The sequence below is a fragment of the Melozone crissalis genome, unplaced genomic scaffold, assembly GCF_028551555.1.
Source record: "Melozone crissalis strain CALT ecotype California unplaced genomic scaffold, PUWL_Pcris_2 ptg000033l_1, whole genome shotgun sequence".
Taxonomy (NCBI): Eukaryota; Metazoa; Chordata; class Aves; order Passeriformes; family Passerellidae; genus Melozone; species Melozone crissalis.
In genome coordinates, this window is record NW_026535811.1 from 12,452,992 (window position 1) to 12,475,870 (window position 22,879).

Consider the following 22,879-nt stretch of genomic DNA (forward strand, 5'->3'; position numbering starts at 1 on the left):
ATGAAACTTCACCTCAGCCATCCTGGAGAATCCATCTTTGGTTATTCTCGTATGACATTTGTATTGATGTTGATACACTTGTACTGATGTTGTCAGTGACAACGAGGTGATGAGGATTAAAAACTCAAAAAAGCCACTCAAGTCTTTATAGCAAATCAGCTCCTTTTTTTTCTGAGATACTTTGTGGATCATGCTGGTGACACCAGCCCTGTGAAGATGGTTATATTGGCTGCTGTAGGATCTCTGTTCTCCTGGTGCTGTGCTCTGTAAATTCAATCTTTCAGTGAGTTGTAGGCTTTTGTGGTCCTGCTGTTGACGAAATCTGCCTTCTTGAAGTCAGCCTTTGGAAGGGAAGAAACACAACAGTTCATTATCTTCAGTGCTGATTCTGCAAGGGTTCAGCTGCCTAAAAGCTGGATAAGGAGCCATGGCAGGGGTCTAGCAGGGTCCTGAGCAGTCACAGAGACAGAACAGGCTCATTTAGCCCAGGATAGATGAGAGGATAATTGGAATTGTTGAACTCCACTGAATGTACCAGGAGCTTGTTCTTCTACCCCAGCTCTACAGACTCCTAACTTTCAGGTGACTAATAGCTGAAATCAACCTAACTGAGATTAGCCCTGTCAGAACAAAGAACACAGGGCAATGCCAAAATGACTCAGGATTTTATCAATTTCATTTGATAAGTGATTTCTGCGGCTTATCAGACTAAAGTTTCAAAACTGTCCAGACATTAGGTGGTTCTGGAGTTTTCAGCGCCATACCTGGTGTCTCTAGGGGACATGGTTTGCATAGGAAGAGCAAATAATCAGCACTTTGGAAAATCAGGTTTGACAAATGTGTCCTATAGACTTTCCTAAACTACCAGTAAATTCATAAAATTCATGCCATCAGGGATATTGCTGATGGTATGATAAATTTATTGTATGGTAAATTCAAGAATGCAGTTGTAAAAAAAACAGAGACAACTAGTTAGGAATTTATATGGCCCAACAGCCTTATTCTGGAACAGAGATTTCTGGTTTGTGGGGCCATACCTGCTAAGTGTGATGCAACACTGTTTAAGTTTATGCTAAGAAAGTTTTTTGGAGCAAATGTAAACAAACAAAAAAAAAATCTACCAATAGAAACAGCTAATAACAAATGCTATGGGAAACTATGGCAAATGGGACAGTTTTAGATAATAGGGAATTTGAAGTGACAAATTCTGAACAGCAAACACACAAAGATTGGAATCAGTTTGAGATGCAGGGTGAAGGTAGGTAGGTGGAAGTTAACTCAGCTGAGGGTTGGAAAAGCAGACACAGAGCTTTAAAAAAACCAAACTGGTTTGTGGCAGACTCACGCTGGCCATTTTCTGTTTGATCTGGCTATGGCAGTAAATGTTTGCCACCAGCTTTCCCAGGCCCTGGGTTTTGTGTGACTATAACCTGGGCTGGGCAAACAGCAAGGAGAACAGAGCTGCTCTGCTTTTAGAGCAGGGAGCTGCCTGCCCTGCCCTTGGCTTTGCTGCCACTTCTGTGGTTCCTCTGTGCCAGGCTGGCTCAGCCACTGTGGATGGGCATCACCTCCACTCTGCATCCCCTCCCACCCCCTGATACTGCTGGCAGGCAGCAGAAAAGCTTTTCATAAGCTCTGTCAGTGGGTATAAAACCACAGAGGGAGAGAACATGAACACACAGGAGCAAAAATGAAGGCCATGCATTACTTATGTACAAGTAAATAAGAAAACCAAATTCAGGCACCACTTGATTCCTATCACAGGTTGATTCTTAAATGAGCAGGAGTGCTAAGGGCCCCAGAAGAGAAATGAAAGGGTTCTAGGTCTGAAGCAACAGATTATTTTTCTTTGTGCTTACCTTTTTGTAGGCACTGTGGAGATCGGTGTGCAACCACAGGGAGTAGAGGAGCACTGAAGCAGCCCTGCTGGCTTTGCTGAACATATTGCTGCCATTTTGCAAAAAAGAATGATAAAACATATTTAAATTTCCACATCATAATCATGGTGCATGTACAGACCTCAGCAAGCATCACCTCACAGCATTTTTTTTTAATCTCTCTTTACTCCCTAAGTGCTGGTTTGCCACCCTTTAGGAATTGTAGCATCTTTCAGGCTGTCCTCATTACTGAAACAAATGAAACATGCTCCCTGCTCCACTCATTCTTCAAATTTAGGGAGAAATCAAGTGCTCTGTAGCCTACATCTTACAGCAGCTATCACACTGTGCAATTTCAGCTGAGGAAAATAACCTCAGCACAACAGCCATTTGAAAGAATCTTTCCAGTAGGTAAAATCTCTTGTTAGTTAAACAGGATTTAAACTATTCAGGTCCTCGTGAAGCCTCCTTTACTGAGATTGATTTCCTCTTTCATTTTGCAAAGAGAGAGCAAGGCAAATGGAATAGTTACTCATATTTTTAAAACATTAATTATCTTTGGAGAAAATATTGATTGCATTTGTTTACTATTAAAGAACAATTAAATTTTGAATCTGTTCTCTAAAATGCCAATATGTTATTTTTAAGTACAGATCTATATGTTCTATAAAATGTACCCCTGCACTTTATTGCTAAAGTTTATCAGGGCTTACAATGTTATCAGGTGTTACAAAGTTTATCAGGTGTTACAATGAACAGGAAAGACATTTTGGGTACAGATGAGATCTGCTGATCAGTCACTACATATATATCAGAATACAGATAATGTGGTGCAGTTATCTTCTGAGGAGTTATTTAAAATGCTTTAATATTATTAGTAATTTTATATGCCTAAATTATATAAATTAAATTATATAAATTTATATAATATTAAATGCTTTAATATTATATAGTTATTTCAATGCTTTAAATAAGGACCATTTAAAATGCCAGAACCTGGTGAGTTTAGCTATGGATGGGAGAGTTGTCCTAAGAGATCTTTCTGTATTTCCCTATCAGTGCAATTCTATTCACATCCCTTGTTTAGGCTGCCCTGCACCTTGAGATGAAGCTTTTTTTCCCTAGAGTGGCAGAGGTTGCAGTTTCTTTTTTGCCTGGGGACAGAGTGAGACTTGTGGAGCACTTACCTGTCATTGGTGCTGATGGCACTGACCTTGTGGAGCCCTTACCTGTCATTGATGCTGGTGACAATGACCTTGTGGGGCCATCAGGTCACTGATGGTGATGGCAATGACCTTGAGGAGCCCTTACCTGTCACTGATGCTGATGGCAATGACCTTGTGGCTTGTGGAGCCCTCACCTGTCACTGTGATGTGACAAGGCAATGACCTTGGGGCTTGTGGAGCCCTTACCTGTCATTGATGCTGATGAAAATGACCTTGAAGAGCTCTTACCTGTCACTGATGCTGATGGCAATGACCTTGAGGAGCCATCAGGTCACTGATGGTGATGGCAATGACCCTGAGGAGCCCTCACCTGTCGTTGATGCTGATGGCAATGACCTTGGGCAGACCGTGGGCGCTGAGCAGCAGCCGCGCGTTGTGCGAGCTGCCCTGGGTCAGGTTGAACAGGGTGTAGCAGATGGATGCTGTGGTTTCACAGGCCACCTCACAGCCTGGCACACCCTCGGGCAGGATTGACACCAGGTCAGGCAGGACTTCTCTGGCTGCAAGGTGGGAGAGAGACAAGCAATTCTATCACTACAGGAGGAGATTTAGATTATTCCTCCCATTCTCCCTCAGCAGGGAGCTCTGTGCTCCCACCACACACACACTTCCTACCTGCATTACAGCCCCAAAATTCAGCTGAATCTGCAACCCCACAATGGACAGCCTGTATCTTGCCTCATGCACAGTCCATTAATAGCTCATGTGCTGGACTGAACTCACCAAATGTCACTGTCACATTTTCTGGAAAAATCCCTTCACCAGGATTTCTTCTCCTGGGAAGCTGACAAGGCTCAGAGAAAAATGAAAACAATAATTGTCTGATTGCTTCTCCTGTGTTTTGCTGCTTTGGAATGTGGCTGGAGATTGTTTATCCAACATGTGAATTGTTTTAACTTAATGACCAATCACGGTCCAGCTGTGTCGGGACTCTGGACGCAGTCATGAGTTTTTCATTATTATCTTGTTAAGCCTTCTGTAAATATCCTTTCTCTATCCTTTAGTGCAGTTTTAGTATAGCATTCTTTAATATGATATAAGTACATAAAATAATAAATTAGCCTTCCAAGAACATGGAGTCAGATTTATTCCTTTCTGCCATGGTAGGACCCCAGAAAATACCACAACCAGGCATGGGCCAGCTGCAGGCTGCCACTTCCCTGCTAGAGATGTTATATGTTAAATTTATCTCCATTTGATATGGAGGTTCATTTTGCTTGATAAATTTGGATAAATGTAGGATCGTTTTGTTTGATAAATTTAGACCCTTATAATCTAGAAAACAGTGTGCCCTCTCAAATGTTTTCCTTTGGCCAAAGTTTTTCTTTTTGAAATTTGACCTGGATTCACACATGCATTCAGTCAATCAAAAAGAACATCTTTTGATAGAGAAAAGGTTCACCTGAAATTTCCCCAGTTCTCTCTATTATGGATAAAACAACTGTGAATGTGCAAGATGAAGCACCTGCCCCCAAAGCTTTGTGCTATTCTGTCTTTCCCTCACTCTCATAAATGATTTTTTCCTGATGACATCCCAACTTTTTATCAGTTTAATTTCTTCTCTTTCAGGGGGATTCACCACCTGTAATTGCTAACACCATATGGATTATCCCTCTGAAATCAGCCCAACAATATGTTATAAGATTTTCATTAATAGGGAATGTTCTCTAAGGCTCCAAGAAGACCCAGGAGGCTGTTCTGCAGAATTCTGGAGGGTAATCTGTCCCATGAGATATCTTTATACCTGGAATTTCCCCTTTCCCCCTTAGTGGCAACACAAAAAAGGACAACAAATTATATGAACACATTTTATCCTTTCAGTAGGAAAAAGTCTTAAATACACAATAATTTGAAATGAGAATACTCAGAATAGAAATGGCTTTATTTAGAAATGAGATCATTTAAAAGAATTAACTATTTTTCTATAGCATCTTATAGCTTCCATTATTAAAAAAAAAATTGCAGGAAAACTGTGGGCTGCAAACTTCTAAAGTTTGTGTCGAATAAGAGAGAGTCTGGTTTTTTGCTAGAAGAATTAGAGATGTTCTGTGATTTCTTGCAAAGCATTATGCAGCTGTGGCAGCACAGAACTCAGCAATCACCTTCCTTTACCCTATTTTGAGCAGAAGAAAAACTCCCTCTCCAAATCTGTGTAGAATTTACTTCAATTATGTATTTTTGAAAGTAACACCAATGGAAGTATCTGAAGAGGAATACCCAATAAAGTGAAAAGCTTGTTTAGGCAAAAATCTTAATTTTAAGCTCTGTGACCGCAAGTATCTGGTGAAAAATCTACTAACCTCACAGATCAGGGTTTTTTCGAGCATTTCTTTCTTTCAAAGCAGGAAGTTTTGATGTGAAGAGAGCAGAGCAAGCTCTGAGTTTTTGCTCACCTATGTCATTTTGCAGGGAGGGGTTTCGGGACAGGTTCCTGAGCAGGGAGACTGCTGTTTTCTTCACGGCGGGGTGGCTGACGTGCAGCATGGCGCGGATGCTCGGGAGCCCGTTGGCCTTTTGCACAACAGTGCGGGCCACTGCCAACGGCATCTGTGGAGAGGCAATTTGTGTGTCACTGCCAGCAGTGCAGAGCCTCAGGAAAAGTCAGATCTATGCACCACTTTAAGCATATTTCAAATAGTTTTAAGCCAGCTACATGTGAGTTGCAGGGTGGCTGACGTGCAGCATGGTGTGGATGCTCAGGAGCCCATTGGCCCTTTGCAGTCTGGGCCACTGCCAATGGCATCTGTGGAAAGGCACTTTGTGTCACTGCCACCAGTGCAGAGCCTCAGAAAAAGCCAGCTCTCTGCACCAGTTTAAGCATATTTCAAATAGTTTTAAGCCAGCTACATGTGAGTTGCAGGGGGGCTGACGTGCAGCATGGCGCGGACGCCTGTGAGCCTATTTGCCTTTTGAATAGTCTGGGTCACTGCCAATGGCATCTGTGGAGACGCACTTCTGTGTCACTGCTACCAGTGCAGAGCCTCAAAAAAGCCACACACAACCAGCTCTCTGCACCAGTTTAAGCATATTCAAATAGTTTTAGACCAGAGTTACATATGAGTTGCAGGGTGGCTGATGTGCAGCATGGCGCAGATGCTTGGGAGCCCATTGGCCTTTTGCACAACAGTCCTGGCCACTGTCAATGGCATCTGTGGAAAGGCACTTCTGTGTCACTACTACTAGTGCAGAGCCTCAAAAAAAATCACACACATTGCCAGGTCTCTGCACAGTTTAAGCATATTTCAGATAGTTTTTAGCCAGTTACAAATGAGTTGCAGGGTGGCTGACATGCAGCATAGTGTGGATGCTTGGGAGCCTGTTGGCCTTTTGGACAACAGTCTGGGCCACTGCCAATGGCATCTGTGGAGAGGCACTTCTGTGTCACTGCCACCAGTGCAGAGCCTCAAAAAAGCCAGATCTCTGCACAGTTTAAGCATATTTCAAACAGTTTTAGACCAGAGTTACATGAGTTGTAGGGTGGCTGACGTGCAGCATGGCGCGGATGCTTGGGTGCCCATTGGCCCTTTGAACAACAGTGCGGGCCACTGCCAATGGCATCTGTGGAGAGGCAATTTGTGTGTCATTGCCAGCAGTGCAGAGCCTCAGAAAAAGCCAGCTCTCTGCATCAGTTTAAGCATATTTCAAATAGTTTTAAGCCAGAGTTACATATGAGTTGTATGGTGGCTGACGTGCAGCATGGCGCGGATGCTCAGGAGCCCGTTTGCCTTTTGCACAACAGTGCAGGCCATTGCCAATGGCATCTGTGGAAAGGCACTTTGTGTCATTGCCACCAGCACAGAGCCTCAAACAAGGCCACACAGAGCCAGCTCTCTGCACCAGTTTAAGCATATTTCAAATAGTTTCAAGCCAAAGCTACATATGAGTTGCAACAGGAAAGGGAGGCGATAAAAAAGAAGTTGCAAGCCCACTTTCTCCCAGGTGCTGTCTCAGACAGGTATCATTAGTTTCTTCAACAAAAATGTGATCTGCTGTTGTGTCAGAGCCCTCCTCTCTCCACAGGAATGTCTTCCACAAAATGACTTTTTTAGTGCTTTTAACATCTGCTCATCCCTCATAGTGTGATGAATTAGTAAACGCCACACATGCAGCTGTACACAGAGGGAGAAGAAGCAGATCCCACTATCTGCCCAGCAAGGAAAAGCTGCACTGCTGGTTATGACTTTCCCTTCAATGTTCTTCATTTTCCTTCACCATGTCAGTGAGCCAGGGACTTGTCAGTGCTTATTTGAGTTCAGCCGCACAGCAGCCCTGAGCTCTACGCATTCACATCAAGAATTAGATGAAAAGAAAAGTTAAAAAGCTGACTTACTGGTCCAGTGCCAGCTGTGAGGTTCTGGAGAGCTCCCAGGGATGCTTCTTGGGTGTAGTTTCTGGTACTCTTTGCTATTAAGGAGAGGTATATCCTAATCAGGGTAGAATGCCAGAGCGACTCAACACCTTTGGGATTGCTCTTTTCCTCAGGAAGCGGGGTGTCCTGCTGCTTCTAAACATGCCAACAGAACAAGCCTTTAGAAACAGTGATCTCCATAGCTTAATGCACCACAAGCTGAACTAGCCATTTTGTAACTCTGCACGACCAGGTTATTTGGAGACTGTCAAGTTCTGAGCTCAAATAATAACGTGCAAAATTTCAGTATTTAACGATAGTGGCCAGTCCATCCAGTGAGTATTCCTCAACTGATAAAACATTTGCTATGTCATTGGCATCAGAGAGTTGGTGTCAAGAAGGACTATCAATAAATTTGCATTTTTGGGGCAAGGAAGTGTCACCCTACCAGATACATCAATGACAAACTGTTAATTACATTACAGGCTTATTCTTCAGAGTTTGCTACAAGTTATTAACCAAATGAGATGTAACTAATCATGTACTTTACCTCTTTTACTTTTCTGCTCCGTGTTCCAAAACAGCCTGGTGTTTTATCATTGTTAGAAATATTTCTTCTTTGCACATATATGCTCTGGGCATAGGTCTCAGGGAGCTCTAGCTCTAGCTGGTAGGAAAGATTGTGTAGAATGCACACACAGTTCTCTGTGGCCTAAAATAACAAAAGAATAGAAATTTAAAGCTTTGGCAAGTGTTGAAGGGACATGTACAGACACGGGAGGAGATCTGTGGATCTTCAGTAAGTGACTGCAGAGTTTCTAATGCCAGGCTTCAGGGCAGTGATCCTCCAGACTGAGAAATGAAACATGCCCTGGGATGTTCCTGAGCCTAGGGGGGTATTTGGGGCTGCACTGGGAGTGGGGTCTGTGCCTGTTGGAAATGGTCCTGGGACATCACAATTCCTCAGCTGCGCCTGGGAATTGTTTGGGCGAGTGCTGCTCGACACAGAAATGTGCCAAGAAGAGTTTAAGGGCTTAGGAGCAAGGATGATCATGTACACACCTCACCACAGCATCAGCAAGAGGAAAGCCTTTCATCTGCCCCAAGGAGGAAGCATTTTTCTGTGGTGGAATGATTTTTAAAACTAGTCATTCCTTCCTGAACGTGGCTAAGGTCAGGCCTACAATTTCTGAGTGATGAGTCCAGTGGCAAAGAGCTTTGTTACCACTGCTCCTCTTTAGAAAGCCAAAAAGGAATGAGTGCTTTTAAGACAAAGTGCAGCAGGGAGCTACTGGCACACGTTTAACGTGCTGGATTCTCCCTGAAGCTAATGGCACTGGATGCAGGGAGATGGGCAAGCTCAAGTAACTAATCCTAGAACAGAGCTGTAAATGTGCAGTAATTACCACTACACAGCACAAGCCATGGCAGGCCCACCAGAAAGTGCCCTACAGGCTGCAGCCAATGTCAGTGACAGCTGCTCTTCTCACCCAGCTGAAAGAGAAGCCTGTGCTCCAAGGATCTGTGTCCAGGCTTCACCTGCACTCACTGCAGGGAGGAAGAGTGAGAGAAACTGGCACTGGAGGTGTCCATGTCCTTGTAGTTAATGCCTTAGGCTTAGGCAGCAAGGAAAAATAGTGCAGCTTTTTTTTTTTCCTAAAAAAAACCTAGGAAAATTGGTTCTGTTCTAAATGATGCAAGCTCCTTAATCACACTGCCACCCAAAGGGATTTAGGTTCTTCATTTCCTAAGGGGTATGTAGCATTAAATATATAGGAGAGTAGCATTAAATATATAGGAGACTAAGCAGATTAATTTTTTAAGCTTCTGGCTATCTAGCACCCTGAGATAACCAAAAAGGCAACATCTGACTCTTTTGTGTCCCAGCATTTCTGAAAGCTGTGCTTGTATCTCACTTAAAAAAAAAAACCAAAAAAACCCCCAAAAATCAACAAAAAACCCCCTCCAAAACCCCCAAAAAACAAAAACAAACAAACAAAACCCCTCCCCAAAAAACCAAACAAAAAAAAAACACCCAAAAACCCCCAGAAGTTTCTACCTTTCTCTCTAGAGATTCTGCGAATGTTTTCCGAGTGCTGAGTTATACTATTCTTTTAGATTGCAGGATAAAAATGCTTTAAAAAGCTTCTGACTGGACTTTCACCTTTGGTGGCAGTTTTAAAATAGTTAATAAATAAGTTTTGTAATTGCACCATAGCTGTTTCTGAACATTGGTTTCTAAAAAACAACAGAAAAATGTTCACTTGGCAATTTCCTCCAGGAAAACACTTTTCATCTCAAAGGGTACCTTGTCATTGGGCTCATGGTCTGCAATAGCTCCTTGGATATAATACACAAGGGAATCAATCAAACCCTCACATTCTCTCATCTTCTTCCTTCCTTCTGGGCCAGCAGAGCTCATGTTTCTGTGCAGGAAAGAAAATTTGGGGAGAAGAGATTTAGTCAAAGGGATTTTCTTGTGCTCCTCTCACAAACTCTTCCAGCCAAAACTTAAAGATACAGAAGTTCAGGTTGACTGCTTCTTTTCTTTAGAGGTGTAGGACAATCTGAGGTGTAGGACAATCTGAGCCTCCTCTAGATAAAACTTTCATTCCCAGACAAAAATAAATACTCCAGGGAAACAAACCACTGTGGTTGGATGGGTGAGATCTGACTCAAATTTTCATCTCAGGGTTGAGTCAATCCTTTTTAAGCAGTCAAAAAAAAAAAAACAAACAAAAAGAAAACAAAAACAACCAAAAAAACCAAAACTTGGACTTGTTTTCCCTATTCCATTTTCAGTTATAATTTTAATATTCAGGATGGTGAAAATATCAGAGGAGAGATGCCTGAGAAAATTTCCATGCACACAGGTGTCCTTTAGAATTAATTTACCTACACTGAGCTGGTTCTTGATCCAAGATGAGCCATCATCAGGCATGTGGTCTGAGAGTTTCAGCAGCATCTCCACATCCACAAGCCCAGACCCACCCTCTGCCTGCCTTTCAAGTAACATTTGCTGGGCTTTGTAGTAAACCAAGTACCACTTACAAATGAATTACAAAACTGATTTAAAAACTCTTGAAAAACCAAACACACACTTGCTGCTTGAAGCTGCTTGGCTCTAAACAACCTACTGGTTTCCATGGAAGAAACAACACTTAGACTTTTGGGGTGTAATTATTTTTACAAATCAGCAAAATCTGAATTATGGATTACCAGAATTATAAATCCAGGTTTTTGTTCTTTGGTTTTTTTTGGGTTTTTTTTGACTCCCGGCAGCTCTGGTGGACAAAGGACTGCACATTCAAGCTTCTTTGTTTGAAATAACATTAACTATTAGCCATGCCAATCTTAGCATCCATCAAAACACAGAGGGATATGTTCCTTTAGATAGTTTCAGGTTGTTTATTTTCCATGCTTTGCCCACTAAAAATTACAATGTTCACAATTTTATTAATGACAAAGCCAGTAAGGTTTAAGCATTCCTGTGGCTTATAACTGTAAAATGAATGTAGTATTTTATACACTATCATTTTACCTCTACTCACTTTTTTCCTCTGGGAAGTACATGTTCAGGTTACATACCTGTAATATTACATTTTTTACATGTAATTTTTTACTGTAACTTTTTACATGTAATTGCATACTGTAATTACAATTTTACTTTAGGTCATTGTGTTAATGATGTCTCTATTTATGAGTTCATTTATTCTCTTATGGAATTATACATCACAGAATCAATATTCAGATCTCACAACATGGCCTGCTGTAGAAATCCCTTTGGAATTTAATTTTACCTATATATGTCATGTTCAAGGCATGTAACCCTTTCCTATGCTTATGCTGACAGAAGTGTGCACGTTACAGCCCTCCTGGTGCATAGCAAAAATAGTTTCTGGGGCACACAGACTAAAAATACTGTAAAAGATAAGTGTGGAATTTCCCTTGCCAAAGACACTTCAGCTGATGCAGTGTTTGGTTTTGTCCCACATATTCTAAAATCCCCCAAACTTTTTACAGCTGCTCCTGCTGTGCAAGGAGAGGCCATGCCCTGGCTTTGGTGTCAGCAGGAACAGAGCAAAGAGCTTTTCCAGCTCAGGAGGCAGAGAAGAGCCTGAATTAGGGGCACTGGCCTGTTCTGCAATGGAAATGAGTTCCTGGGGTCTGTTTCATTAAGAATTTGATGCTCATCCAGATTCAGGTATCAGTGTGTGTCCCTGTGCACGCCTGTACACTCGTGGTTTCTCCTTTCCCCCCTTTCCCTGTGTCCTTAGGGAAGGGAAGAACATTGTGGACTGGGAAGGGAAGAGCTCCTGCTCTCCCCCCCCTCCAAACACTGCTGTACCCACCCTACTCAAAACAGGGGCAGACAAGAGCATTTCAGGCAAAACCTCAGCAGACTGCTTAAATTTGTTTGCTGATTGAAGCTTAAGAAATTCCAGGAGATATAAATATCATCCAATTTGTAAAAAAAAAGAAAAGTTCTGAGAAGTGTCACAGAAATGTAAATTTAAATATATATTCTTTAGAAACAATGGAGATATTTTGCTTAGAGAATTTAAAAACTGACTTCATCTTGGCTTCCTAAGAATTGAAATGCCACCCTCTAAGCTTGGGAGTTGGACTTGACTGTAGTGGAGTTCCAGGAGGCCCTGAAATACTCAGTGCTTGTAAAATTGAGGAGAACACAGCCTTGGGGAGACTGGCACTTGTGGGGATGCTCTCCTCTAAATGACTCAGAATTGACCATTTGGCAGCACCCACTTATGAAAAATCTCTGACTCTGGGCATTCTTGGCTGGGGGAATCCTGGTGATGTGCTCAAGCTCTGCCATTTGCTGATCTGCACATCTCATTGATCTCATCTTGCATTTGCTGCTGTCCCCTCTTGCACACATGCATGGTGCAACTGTAATCAGATATAACAGAGCTCTTTGCCCACAGTCCTGGGGTGAGGATCAGCTAATTTCCTGCTGGGAAATGTTATTTTGATCCAGAGTTGTGAGGCAGATACAAAGACATTCGAGGCAGTTAAACCAAGGGTGACTTTGAAGTAAGCAGAATGATGATAATAAATGTTCAATTAGCTGATAAATGACAGCAAATGAAAGGGATACTCCCTCTAAGCCAACACTGAGTCATGCACTGACTGTTGGAGAAGGTTCTTGAACTGCTCTGAAAGGTCCATATAACTGATAACAAGAAGGATTTTGCTCCTGGGACTCATTCTGCTAAAACCGGTAATGTGAATTTAATTCAAATACCAGACAGCATTTTGGGAAATTCTATTCCCTTCTTGCCTTGGACAGTTCAAAAATTCACCAAGAAGGTAAAGGTATCTGGGATCCACTTGGTAACTAGATGTGCCAGGCTTCAAACTGCTTGTTGGAAGTACCTAAATTCCTTTCAGGAACTGGGGGAGCAGATAAACTGAAGAGGGGGCAAGAGGAGATAAGAATGGATGGAAATAAAGGACTGGCAGTGCTATGCAAGAGGCCTTGGTTCAAAGACTTATTATCATCAGTCACTTGTTTTACTTTCTCTCTTAGGAGCTGCCACTGTGAGTCCAGGCTTTCCAACACATGGGGAGAGCTGTGGCTTCACTTCTCCCCAGAGTAAATGGAAGCAGATGTTTCTGCAGCCCCCTGGGTTGCAGTGACACAATTCCCTCCAAACACAGCTCCTCACTGTCCTTGTGGGTCACTGTGTAATTCACAAGGGGCTCAGAGGGGCTGGGGCAGACAAACTGTGAAAAATAATAATGAAAAAGGAAGGATGGCTTTAATTTTACTGGGTGAGAAGAGAGAGGTTAGCTGACTATACTGGAAGTAGTTGTCTAGAAAGTTTTGAAAAACTAGAATACGTAGGAGCACAGGATGTTCAGTTACAGGGCAGATAAAAAGGGAGGCTCTGTAGGGAAGTACAGCAGCTTCAACACTTAAATGTTCTGTAGGGGAAAATGTGGTAACTGTGTATCAATTTGGGAAAGCTCAGCATTGCAGAAGTTCTAGGAAAAGGTGTTTCAAGATAAAAATGGAACCAGTTCATTATCAGCTTCCAAGGTGTGATCCAACAGCCTTCCATTAACCTTCCTTTCAGAGGAAAAGCCATGCCAGAGGTTCACTTATGTATATAGATAATATTCAAAACCATGCCTTCTACATGCTGCTGGGATCTTATCCTTTCAGACTCAGAGGAGATGGGGAAATATGTTGAAGATTTTTATCCTTTGTATTGGAACTAGAAGCAGAACTTTTATGTGTAAGACTTTCAGGCCAAAAAAAAAGAGATTTTACCTTTAAAATCCTACAGGACTTGTCTACAAATGTCTGTAACACTCTTCTAGATAGTTTAATACACCAGTTTTACTTCAGCTATTGTCAGGCAGCCAGTGAAGTCTTTTGATTTGGCTTACTCTGTGGGTCCAAGCAGAGTGCATTTTCTCATATTTCACAACCAAACAGCACTATTACTTATTTTAACTGCCAATTCAGAATTCCATGGTTTACACAGCTTCTTTTTACTACATAAAGCTTGTGACCTGTGGTTTCTGTACAGCTTTGCTTCTCCCAGGGTCTTAAGACAAAATGCAGACCTAGAGAATGGGATTAGCAAATCCTTCTAAGGTCAGACTTCCTTATCAGTGACACAGAGATTCAGGACCCCACAGTGCTTCTGGCAGGAGCTGGGGACTGCTCTGGTCATGCTCTCATGCCAGTGCTTGAAGTACCTGCAATATTATCTGCTAGACATGGATTCACTTCTCCTGCTGCTGTTTTCTCACAAAGGATGAAGGAAGCTTTAATTTATAATCTGGTAGTGGTGTAGTGCAGTGCACATACCCCCACCAGGTGCTAGGGTTGGGTTTGGGCTGTGCTTGTCCCTTTTCAGCCAACAGTTTTATGGGAATTTTTGTAAAGAAGTTCTGGTATTCTCCTGTAACTAAGAACAGTACTGTGCATAATGCATTGCACTTCAAAGCACAATTTTTACCCCCTAATAGGAGCTGCAGGCTACAGACTCTACCAACACACCCAACAAACACGTTAGCATCACAAAAGGGAAGACTAATTACAGATTTACATTCTGGCAAATAAGTAGACTCTTAACATATTCATAGGTAACATCATTCCCTCAGTGCACACTTTCAGTACTCAGTGGTGTGCTCTTCTTTTTACTGATGCAGAGATTTTGTGTTTTCCTAATACATAAGGTAGGAATAATTCCAGTGACCTAATCTGGGAGGTGAGTCAATTTCCAGAGAAGAAATGCAAACTGATTAATCCTAAAGGTCTCAGCTATTTAGTCTGTACAAATAGGTAAGCCTCATTCAAAACTACTCTGTGCTAGAAAGTATGTGGCAATCCTGCAGATCATTTTTCCTGGGAATTTTCAAGTCCTTCTTTTTCTATTTCTAATTTTCAGTGTTGAGGCTCTTAGAAATGAGGACTAGAATGTGGATGCCATATTTTTAAAATAGGTAATGTATCCTTAAGAACCTACATAAGGGCAGTTTTAGAGACTTTTAGCTAAGGCTGGAGAGCTCCCAGCAATTCTGTAGCAGCCCCAAGCACTGACTTTGTGTCCAGAGTAAGGTTAACCCAGGAATCCACTTTCATTTAAAAGAACCCAGGTACTGTTACACCTTATTTGTCACAGAACAAGCCCTGTCAATCTGCTGAGACAAGCTCAGGAAGAGCAACACCAGCTAAACCTGAGATTATCTGTGCCACCATCAGCTGCCTCATAGGGAAGGGACAGTTCCAGAGTCCAAGCACCAAGAGAGGAGCAGCCAGACTGGTTTCTGCACAAAAAGGCAGCTTGGGCTCATTAATTTGAAAAAAGACACCCTCCTTCCTTTCCTAGACAGCAGCACTAAGTATTAGCTAGAGAGGTTTTATTATGGGTGGTCAGTGTTTATTTGTATTTGTTCTTGAGTCATCAGAGTAAACAGAAGTTAATTGTTACTTAGAGATGAAGTTAATTAGCAGGTAGTGGTCTGACAGGAGTTCCTGCAGAAAAAGGTGTATTGTTGTTGAGTATTTTGTAAGGCTTACAATTCATTTGTCTTCTGAAACCACACGAGTCAGACACAGAGCTGTTGCACAGGAAAAATCAATGCCATACACATACAAATAGTCTGCCATAGGACATGTCAGCATAGCAGGTATGTCTGAGGCAAAATGGGCACCTTTCCAGACTCCAAATTCCAAACTTCATTCCTTGTATTTTTCTAGAAGGAGTTTAAACCTCAGGTCATGCCTTTGCAGTTGTACATTACTCCTTAGGCAGTTCAAGCTGTGTCCTTTTGTGCCTTTTTAAATGTGTAAACTTACTTAATGTGCAATGACTTTGAACTTGCAAAGGGCTCCCAGTCTATAGACTGTTAAAGATGTTTTTATTGAAGATGTGATTTTTATACTTCAGCCATTTAGAGGTGTGTTCACTGAGGCCTTGGGTGTTTCTCTGTGGTAACTGCTACTGTGCCCACGGGTCTATTAGCAGAGTGCAGCACTAAATACACAACTATAAATCTATTCCTCCACCCCATGGCTGCAACTTGCTTTTGAACTAGTGCAAAAGGCTGGACAGGGATCGCTCTGCTTTAAAAAATGGCTGTCCCATAATTTAGGTTGAATCACTTTCTAATCAGTTTAGGCACAGATTATGATATCTTCAAATAAGCATTTTTGGTAGCAGCTGGAAACAGAAAACATTTATGTGCTTGTAGGTACCATGTCCCCTTTCTAAGTCATCTGTTTGCATGAGAAGTGATTGTGGCTCTATGTATTCATCCAAAAATAACTGAGCAGACCTGTTGTGTCATCACCACTGCTTTGGGCAGTTGTGGACAGAGTGCTCACCTCAGGCATCCTGTGGCATTGTAGAAGATATCAGGGTCAGGCAGAACACTTGATTTTGGGTAATCTCTGTCTGGCCAGCCCGAGTGGGGGATGAGGACAGCCTCAGTCAGGGTCTGCAGGGCTTCTCTGACCAGCAGGTGCTTCAGCTGGTCATTGGAGGACAGGTTCCACAGCAAACCTGGAACAGCCACGAGAAAATCAGAGAGGCAAAAAGACTCCTCTGCACTTTGACAGACTTCATCTCACAGCCCTTGGTGTTAATGAGTGAAGAGCCTGCCTGGCACTGATAAGCTGGAGAGAAGCAGAAGGGATTGGTAAATGCTCACCAGCCCTCATCCAGGGACATGGAAACAGGGCAAAAATGGGGGCACAGTGATCCATGTGAATAAAGTAAAATCTCTACACAGTCAGTCCAATACCCAGCCAAGAAGTGCAGCTTTCCATGGCTCTGCAATGTCTGTCTGCTGCAATCACCTTCTCTGTAGCAAAGCAGCACAAGCTGAGGGAAAACAAACTCACAAAAGGGACAGATGGGAGGTGCAGAGAGTTTCCAGGAGATCTGCTGGAAGACAGGAAATGCCCCTTACCAAGTTTCTCTAACACTTGAGAGTAAAATTTCTCATAGGAGGGAAAGCTGTTAACACTGGTTGGCTGCTACTGCCCAGACATTAGTCACTAAACAAATCATTCAGTAATGCTACAGACCTTGTCCACTCACAATCTCCAAGGCTGATTTCAAATATAATCTTGTTGAACTGAACAGGTTCCATTATGTTCTGTTCCTACAGACAACAATTCTTTTTAAAGTCCTCTTCCCTTGGAAAACAACACATATTTCTGCTTTTCACTACAAAGGCATTCATTGTTCCTCCAGCTTGCTGCTCCAAGTTTCACAGACCTCCTCCTCCACACACTGGCAGAGTATTAGTGAATGTTCCTTTCATCAGCTCACAACAAGAACAACAACAAAAAAATGTTTCTTTTGTATCTCCTTACACTTTGAATTTAATTTCAGTTATTGTGAGCAACAGTAAAATCAAAACAAAAGCCAGCCAGAAGCAATCCATTCCTCCTTCTGGGATCAGCTCTTCAGCCTCTGAATCAGGGGATGAAAGGAAGAATGTGCTTTTCTGAAGGATAGGTAAGGCTTACAGGAAAACAGACAAGCAGTCCAAAGGGCATTGCTAAGCTAAGCAAGTTAAGACAGAAGGGCACAAATGCAAGGAATGGCACAAGGACAGAATTAAAAAGAAAAAATACATTTGGAATTACAGGCAGATACTTAAAATTGTCAGAAGAGAATCTGAGATACTGCTCTCACTGTAAATTTTCCAACAAGAACCCTACCTTTACCCACAGGCACTGTTCCTTGGGCTCAGAAGGATTCTCTCAGTGGTATTCTGGGTGTGGATGAATTTGTACACATTAGGAAATGTCTTTAGGAGTGGATTGTTTCCTTGCACCTACGCTATTTTTTTAGGAGCACAGTTTTCCCTTAGACGGTTATTTGGAAAAATGGGTGGGTCTGGTTTTAGATTTACATTTCTTTTAATGACAGTTCTGCTCATGCTGTAATCTTCCCCGCAGGAAAAATTTTCTTTCATTTCTTATATTTATGCTGCATGATAACAGGATCAGGAGGTTAGCTGCTCCCTGGAGGCTCATCTGGCTTACCTTTAAAAGCTAAAATATTTTGGTTCTTTCATGCCACAGCCATTTTATTTTCTGTTCCTCAGTATGCTCTCCAAATACTACAAAACTCCAATCCTGTCTTAGGTCCCAGAAATGAAATGAAAATTTTGGAGGAACCTCACTCCTTTCCCAAGAGTTTTTTAAGCAGCTTGTGTGCCAAAGAAAGGACAGAGCCTCTGCTGACATTAAGAGTATCAATGCTTTTGTGAAGCTCCCAAATTCAGTCAAATTCATTTATCTCCACACACTTGGGTTGCTCTCAGTCTTTTCTCAGCACAGTGGCTCCCTGTGTGTTCCTAAGCCTGGGTCCTGAAGAAAATCCAGGCCATCAAAGTATTCCTTGAGAACACATGATAAAATATGGATTAATGTTAGGCAAGTGCTTGTCTGTATTAACACATTGATGGTCCTCATAAACCAGTGACCTTTAAAGATAAGCTTCTGAGATTTACTTATCTCAAGCGCACCAGGACTGTATTTCTGACAGGTAATGAAGTACAGTATCAGAAAACTGCCATCTCAGAGTTTTAATTTCCTTCTCTCCTAAAACTTCCTTATTTCATATATACACATTATATATATATATATACATACACGTACATATATATAAAAGATGTATATATTATATATATTTATATATATTTATATACATTATACATTTATATATTTGTATATATTTAAATATAAATATTATATAATATTTATATATTATAAAATATTACATATTAATTATATATTATTTATTATATAAAATATATAAATAGATAATATATTCTTATTATCTATTACTTATTATTGTATATAGATATATGCATATATAATATATATTTATTATATATTATTTATTATTATATATAAATATATATGGAAAATATATATTTTCATACTTTTGTCAGGTGGAGTGCTTTAGTACCAAGCTTTCCACACAGCAGTAGAAACCAAAAACTTCCCTCTACTGAGCTTAGACATCTTTATTATCTATTGCATGCTTTCAATCCTTGGCCAGGAGTTTTTCACTACAGTTCAATGAGGTATTATCAGGTACCAAGATGGTTTTATAAATCTTTTATGGGCAAAGACATTTAGCTGAATAGGATGCCATATGTTTGGAAGTCCCTAATTTACAATCAGAGCAGGATGAGGAAAGACAAATGGACTTCTGGTGCTGACTGGTGTAAGACCAAATCTTTCACGTTAACATTTTCCTGGAAGTGTACATTTTAGAGAGATTGCATGCATAGATATGATATTCCACTAGTCCTGTATGAAGTCAAAGGCAATGCAAGAGGTGAAATTATTCATCTAATCTGCCCTTTCCTCTTGTAGGCTCCTTGCAGCTTGCTAGGGAGCTGGAAGAACTGCTCAAGTGATAGCAAAAAGCATGCCCTGGTGGCATTTTCACTAAGGTACCCAGGGCATTTCCTCCTGGCTGCACATTTGGTCTCAAACAAAGTAAGAAACACTTCTCTCTTGCTGTATTTTTAAAGTCATCCTTTGCAACTGATAGGCATGAAAGCACATCATAACATTTTGCTTTACACAAACTACATCATCCTGCTTGGCACAAATATTTTTTGGTGTCTTCTTTGTTTTGTGAGTAAACATTCACATTCAGTGACAGCAGTAATTGCTGAAAGAAGATTTTCCCTTTTCCATTTCCACATTGGTGAAGGGGAAGACAGTAATATTCACAACATACATATGAGTTATCAGGCACATTCAACATTTTTGTCAGAAATTATGGAACTGCTAGCAAGGAAAGAGCATTGGCTTTCCGGCCACTCTGCCACCACTTTCACTGCTTCCCTCACTGGTCTGTGACAGTACTGAGAGTTAAGGCACTGTACAGTAAATTACTACATGACCCAGTTCTGCAACTGATGAGTGTGAAAAACTTCAAAACATTTTAACGTTGCAGAGCTGCCCCTAAAAAAAACTGCTGCAGAACTGAGCTAAAAGAGAGCCAACAATACAAAGCTTTGTTCTCAAGCTTAGGGAGCAGAGTATTTCAAATACTTTAAAGAATGCAGAATTACAGAAAGTCTCAACATGTCTTTGCTTCAGGACAGGGCTGTTGGGCAATTTCAGTATCTTTTCACGCACTGTTCTCTTAATAGATTTTGTTCCTGGTGTCTTTAAAGCTCACTTGAAATAAACCCCCATTCATTTATTCATGTTTTCCATTTATAAAATATAAGCCTGCTCTTCCTTTGCATGCTAATTAGAAAGAATGTGGGTCACAAGCAGTGGAATTCCAGGAGGCACACTGGGGACTGCAGGGATGAAGCAGGAATCTGGGGCAGGGGGTTTGTGGGGAATAGAACAAGCACTTTCTGTCCAGGGCAACTGGGTGTTCGACTTCCAGTGGGTGCTGTCAGCACAGAGTCAAAAAATTAAAGTTGAGCTGCTGTGTAAGTAGCAGGCATTAATTATGGTCCCTAGGGAGCCTGACTTTCTTTTCTGGAATATCAAGGAATTAAAGCTTCCTGCAAGCACGCTCACTTCATCTCTGAAGAAGCTTTAAGAGGGGAAGTTTGGTTCCCAATCTCTTGCTACTGACTGAAAGACTGGTCTTGAGTAATGACCTTGGAATTTCACCCTCGGGGAATTGCTCAGAGCAGGTGACAAAGTTTTTGTGTTTAGTCACTAAACAATCGTGTACCTCTCCCTGAGAGCTTTTGCACTGCTTAAAGCACTTCACGCCCGGCTGCAGAGCAAACACTACCTGTGATTTGCTTCTTGGTCTCTATGTCCCGGGTGTGCCGGAGCAGGCGGAGCAGGAGCGGGATCCCTCTCTGCTCTGACACTTCCAGCTTGTTGTCATTGTCCTCAAACACCAGGTTCCTCAGAGCACCACAGGCTGCCCGCTGAATGTCCTCATTCTGAACCTCAAGGAGCTGCAAAAGCTTGGGGATGCCACCGAGTGAGAAAACCTGCCAGGAAACCAGAGCACAGAATGCTCAGATGCTGTAAATGACAAACTCCCCTTTGCCCCTGCCCCACCAAACGTTTAAATAGTCATAGAGACTCCTTTCCTTTGCTCCTATTTGAGAGACTTGATCATTAATCATACGGACATGGCTATTAACCTCTGGGCTTTTGTGTGATTAACATAATTGAAATCCACAACTAAGAGAGGCAACATGTTTTCATAATTAATATCAGAGAATGATGCTAAATCTCTTCTAGCTTTGCCACAGATTTGTACTCTCTGACAAGACATTTAATCACTCTGCTCTTCAGCTTCCATGTTGGTGAAATGATTATTTGAGATTTAATTCTGGAACATTTATAAACAGGTTGTTCTTTTTTCTTTCTCAGCAACCAGCCGGATGACAAGACAGTGCTCTTCCCAATGCATGTATTTAAAGTGTATTAAAAACCAATGCATTATACTTAATATTTCTTAGCTATGCCACACAGAGGAAGAACAGTAAAAGTAAGCATCAAAATGTAGAGCATTAAGCACTGTTAGCCAGCTATCTACTGAATTATCTCCATTTAGCACAGACTACTTTTCAGTGTTTAAATCTTCTGGAAACGAACTTTTGGCCCTAAATGAATGAAGAACTTAAAAGATGTTATTTTACAGTAGCTGTACAGAAACAAATCGTTTGTTGTGGTGAATGAAGAATCCCATACAAACTGTGATATGACACAAGCAAGCCTGAGCTGACTCAGGAATGAATTTGCTGTGGAAAGTTCCTTACATTAATGTACCATTGCCAACAGTCTCCTCCAGCATCTCAAAATGCCATATAGTTTTGTGGACAAACTCACCCTTGTGCAGAACCAACAGCACATGAAAGGCTCAGAAATCTGATACAAGTGTCCTAAACAGTCCAGAGTTTAACAACAAAAAGAATTCAATACAACCAGCAGGTGCTGGCAACACGAAGAAATGGAATGCAACAAAGCCTTTTGTCCTTCGTGGAGTCAACTACACAGCCTGGCAGCCTCTCCTGTGATCCACCTGTACAAAAGGCACAGCTTCTTTGTCCTGCTCTGCTGAGCTGATTCCCCCTGCAGTCACTCAGCAATCACCCAAATGCCAGCAGAGTGGGATACAGGAATATCTGTGGTGCACAGAGCAGGCTGAAGGCACACCAACCTGTTTCACTGCAGTGGATCAGCCCTTTTGACACCAACACAGCAATTGCTTGGTTTTTAAAAATATTTCTGCAGACTGTCGGTCAGTAATTTTAAGGCATTTATAGCTCTTGTAAAAGGAGTGCTATTTCAACCTAATTTGCTGAGAATTTACAACAGCTATTGACTGGTTCTTCTAAATTTTCATTAGTAGACAAAATTCACCAAAATGCTGAGAAGTTCACAGAAACAGAAAAACCACTAGACCCACAAACTCTCAAATATCAGGGAGCAATAGACACAGAATGCAGGCTGAAAGGCTAAAGAGGGGACACAAGACCATGCCAACGTGAGCAAATCTGATGGGCACCAAACAGAAAAGCTCATTACAGGATAGACAGGAAAATGTAAGGCAGCTTCAGGCTGACTGCTCCAACCTGAACACTAGTCAGCCTCTGTTTTTCTGGGAAGCTGCCTGAGAAAGGTCTGTGTAGTAATCCACTTTCAAACATTCAGTTTTGAGGCTCTGTCCTCAGTTTGAAGTTAAGGTTGACACCTGTACTGTTATTTTCTCCCAAAATTGTCTCTGATGTACCCTAAAGCAAGTAAAAAGGACAGAGACACATTTGGCTGTCACTGAACTGAACTGCACTGCATGCCCATAATTATGGAAGTAAGGCTGGGATTACTGAGCATATTACAAACCAAAGCAGGTGTTAAAATGAACAATCACCTTACACTTTATTGTACAGAACTGTTCAGCAGGAGAGACATATTTGTG

At 41.6% G+C, this 22,879-nt stretch overlaps 1 protein-coding gene across 1 annotated transcript in view; it reads right to left on the reverse strand.

Annotated features, from left to right (window-relative positions):
• Nucleotides 1–265: 265 nt before the first annotated feature.
• The window catches only part of PKP2 (plakophilin 2), a 39,060-nt gene continuing 16,446 nt past the window's right edge, over nt 266–22,879 (reverse strand). Inside the window, exons 5-13 of the mRNA XM_054282065.1 lie at nt 20,735–20,942; nt 16,318–16,495; nt 9,760–9,877; nt 8,002–8,163; nt 7,434–7,607; nt 5,497–5,650; nt 3,414–3,603; nt 1,860–1,947; nt 266–341 (exon numbers count right to left, since the gene is read on the reverse strand). Of these exons, the coding sequence (XP_054138040.1) occupies nt 273–341; nt 1,860–1,947; nt 3,414–3,603; nt 5,497–5,650; nt 7,434–7,607; nt 8,002–8,163; nt 9,760–9,877; nt 16,318–16,495; nt 20,735–20,942 (1,341 nt within the window). The 3' untranslated portion in view covers nt 266–272. The remainder of the gene's footprint in view (nt 342–1,859; nt 1,948–3,413; nt 3,604–5,496; nt 5,651–7,433; nt 7,608–8,001; nt 8,164–9,759; nt 9,878–16,317; nt 16,496–20,734; nt 20,943–22,879) is intronic.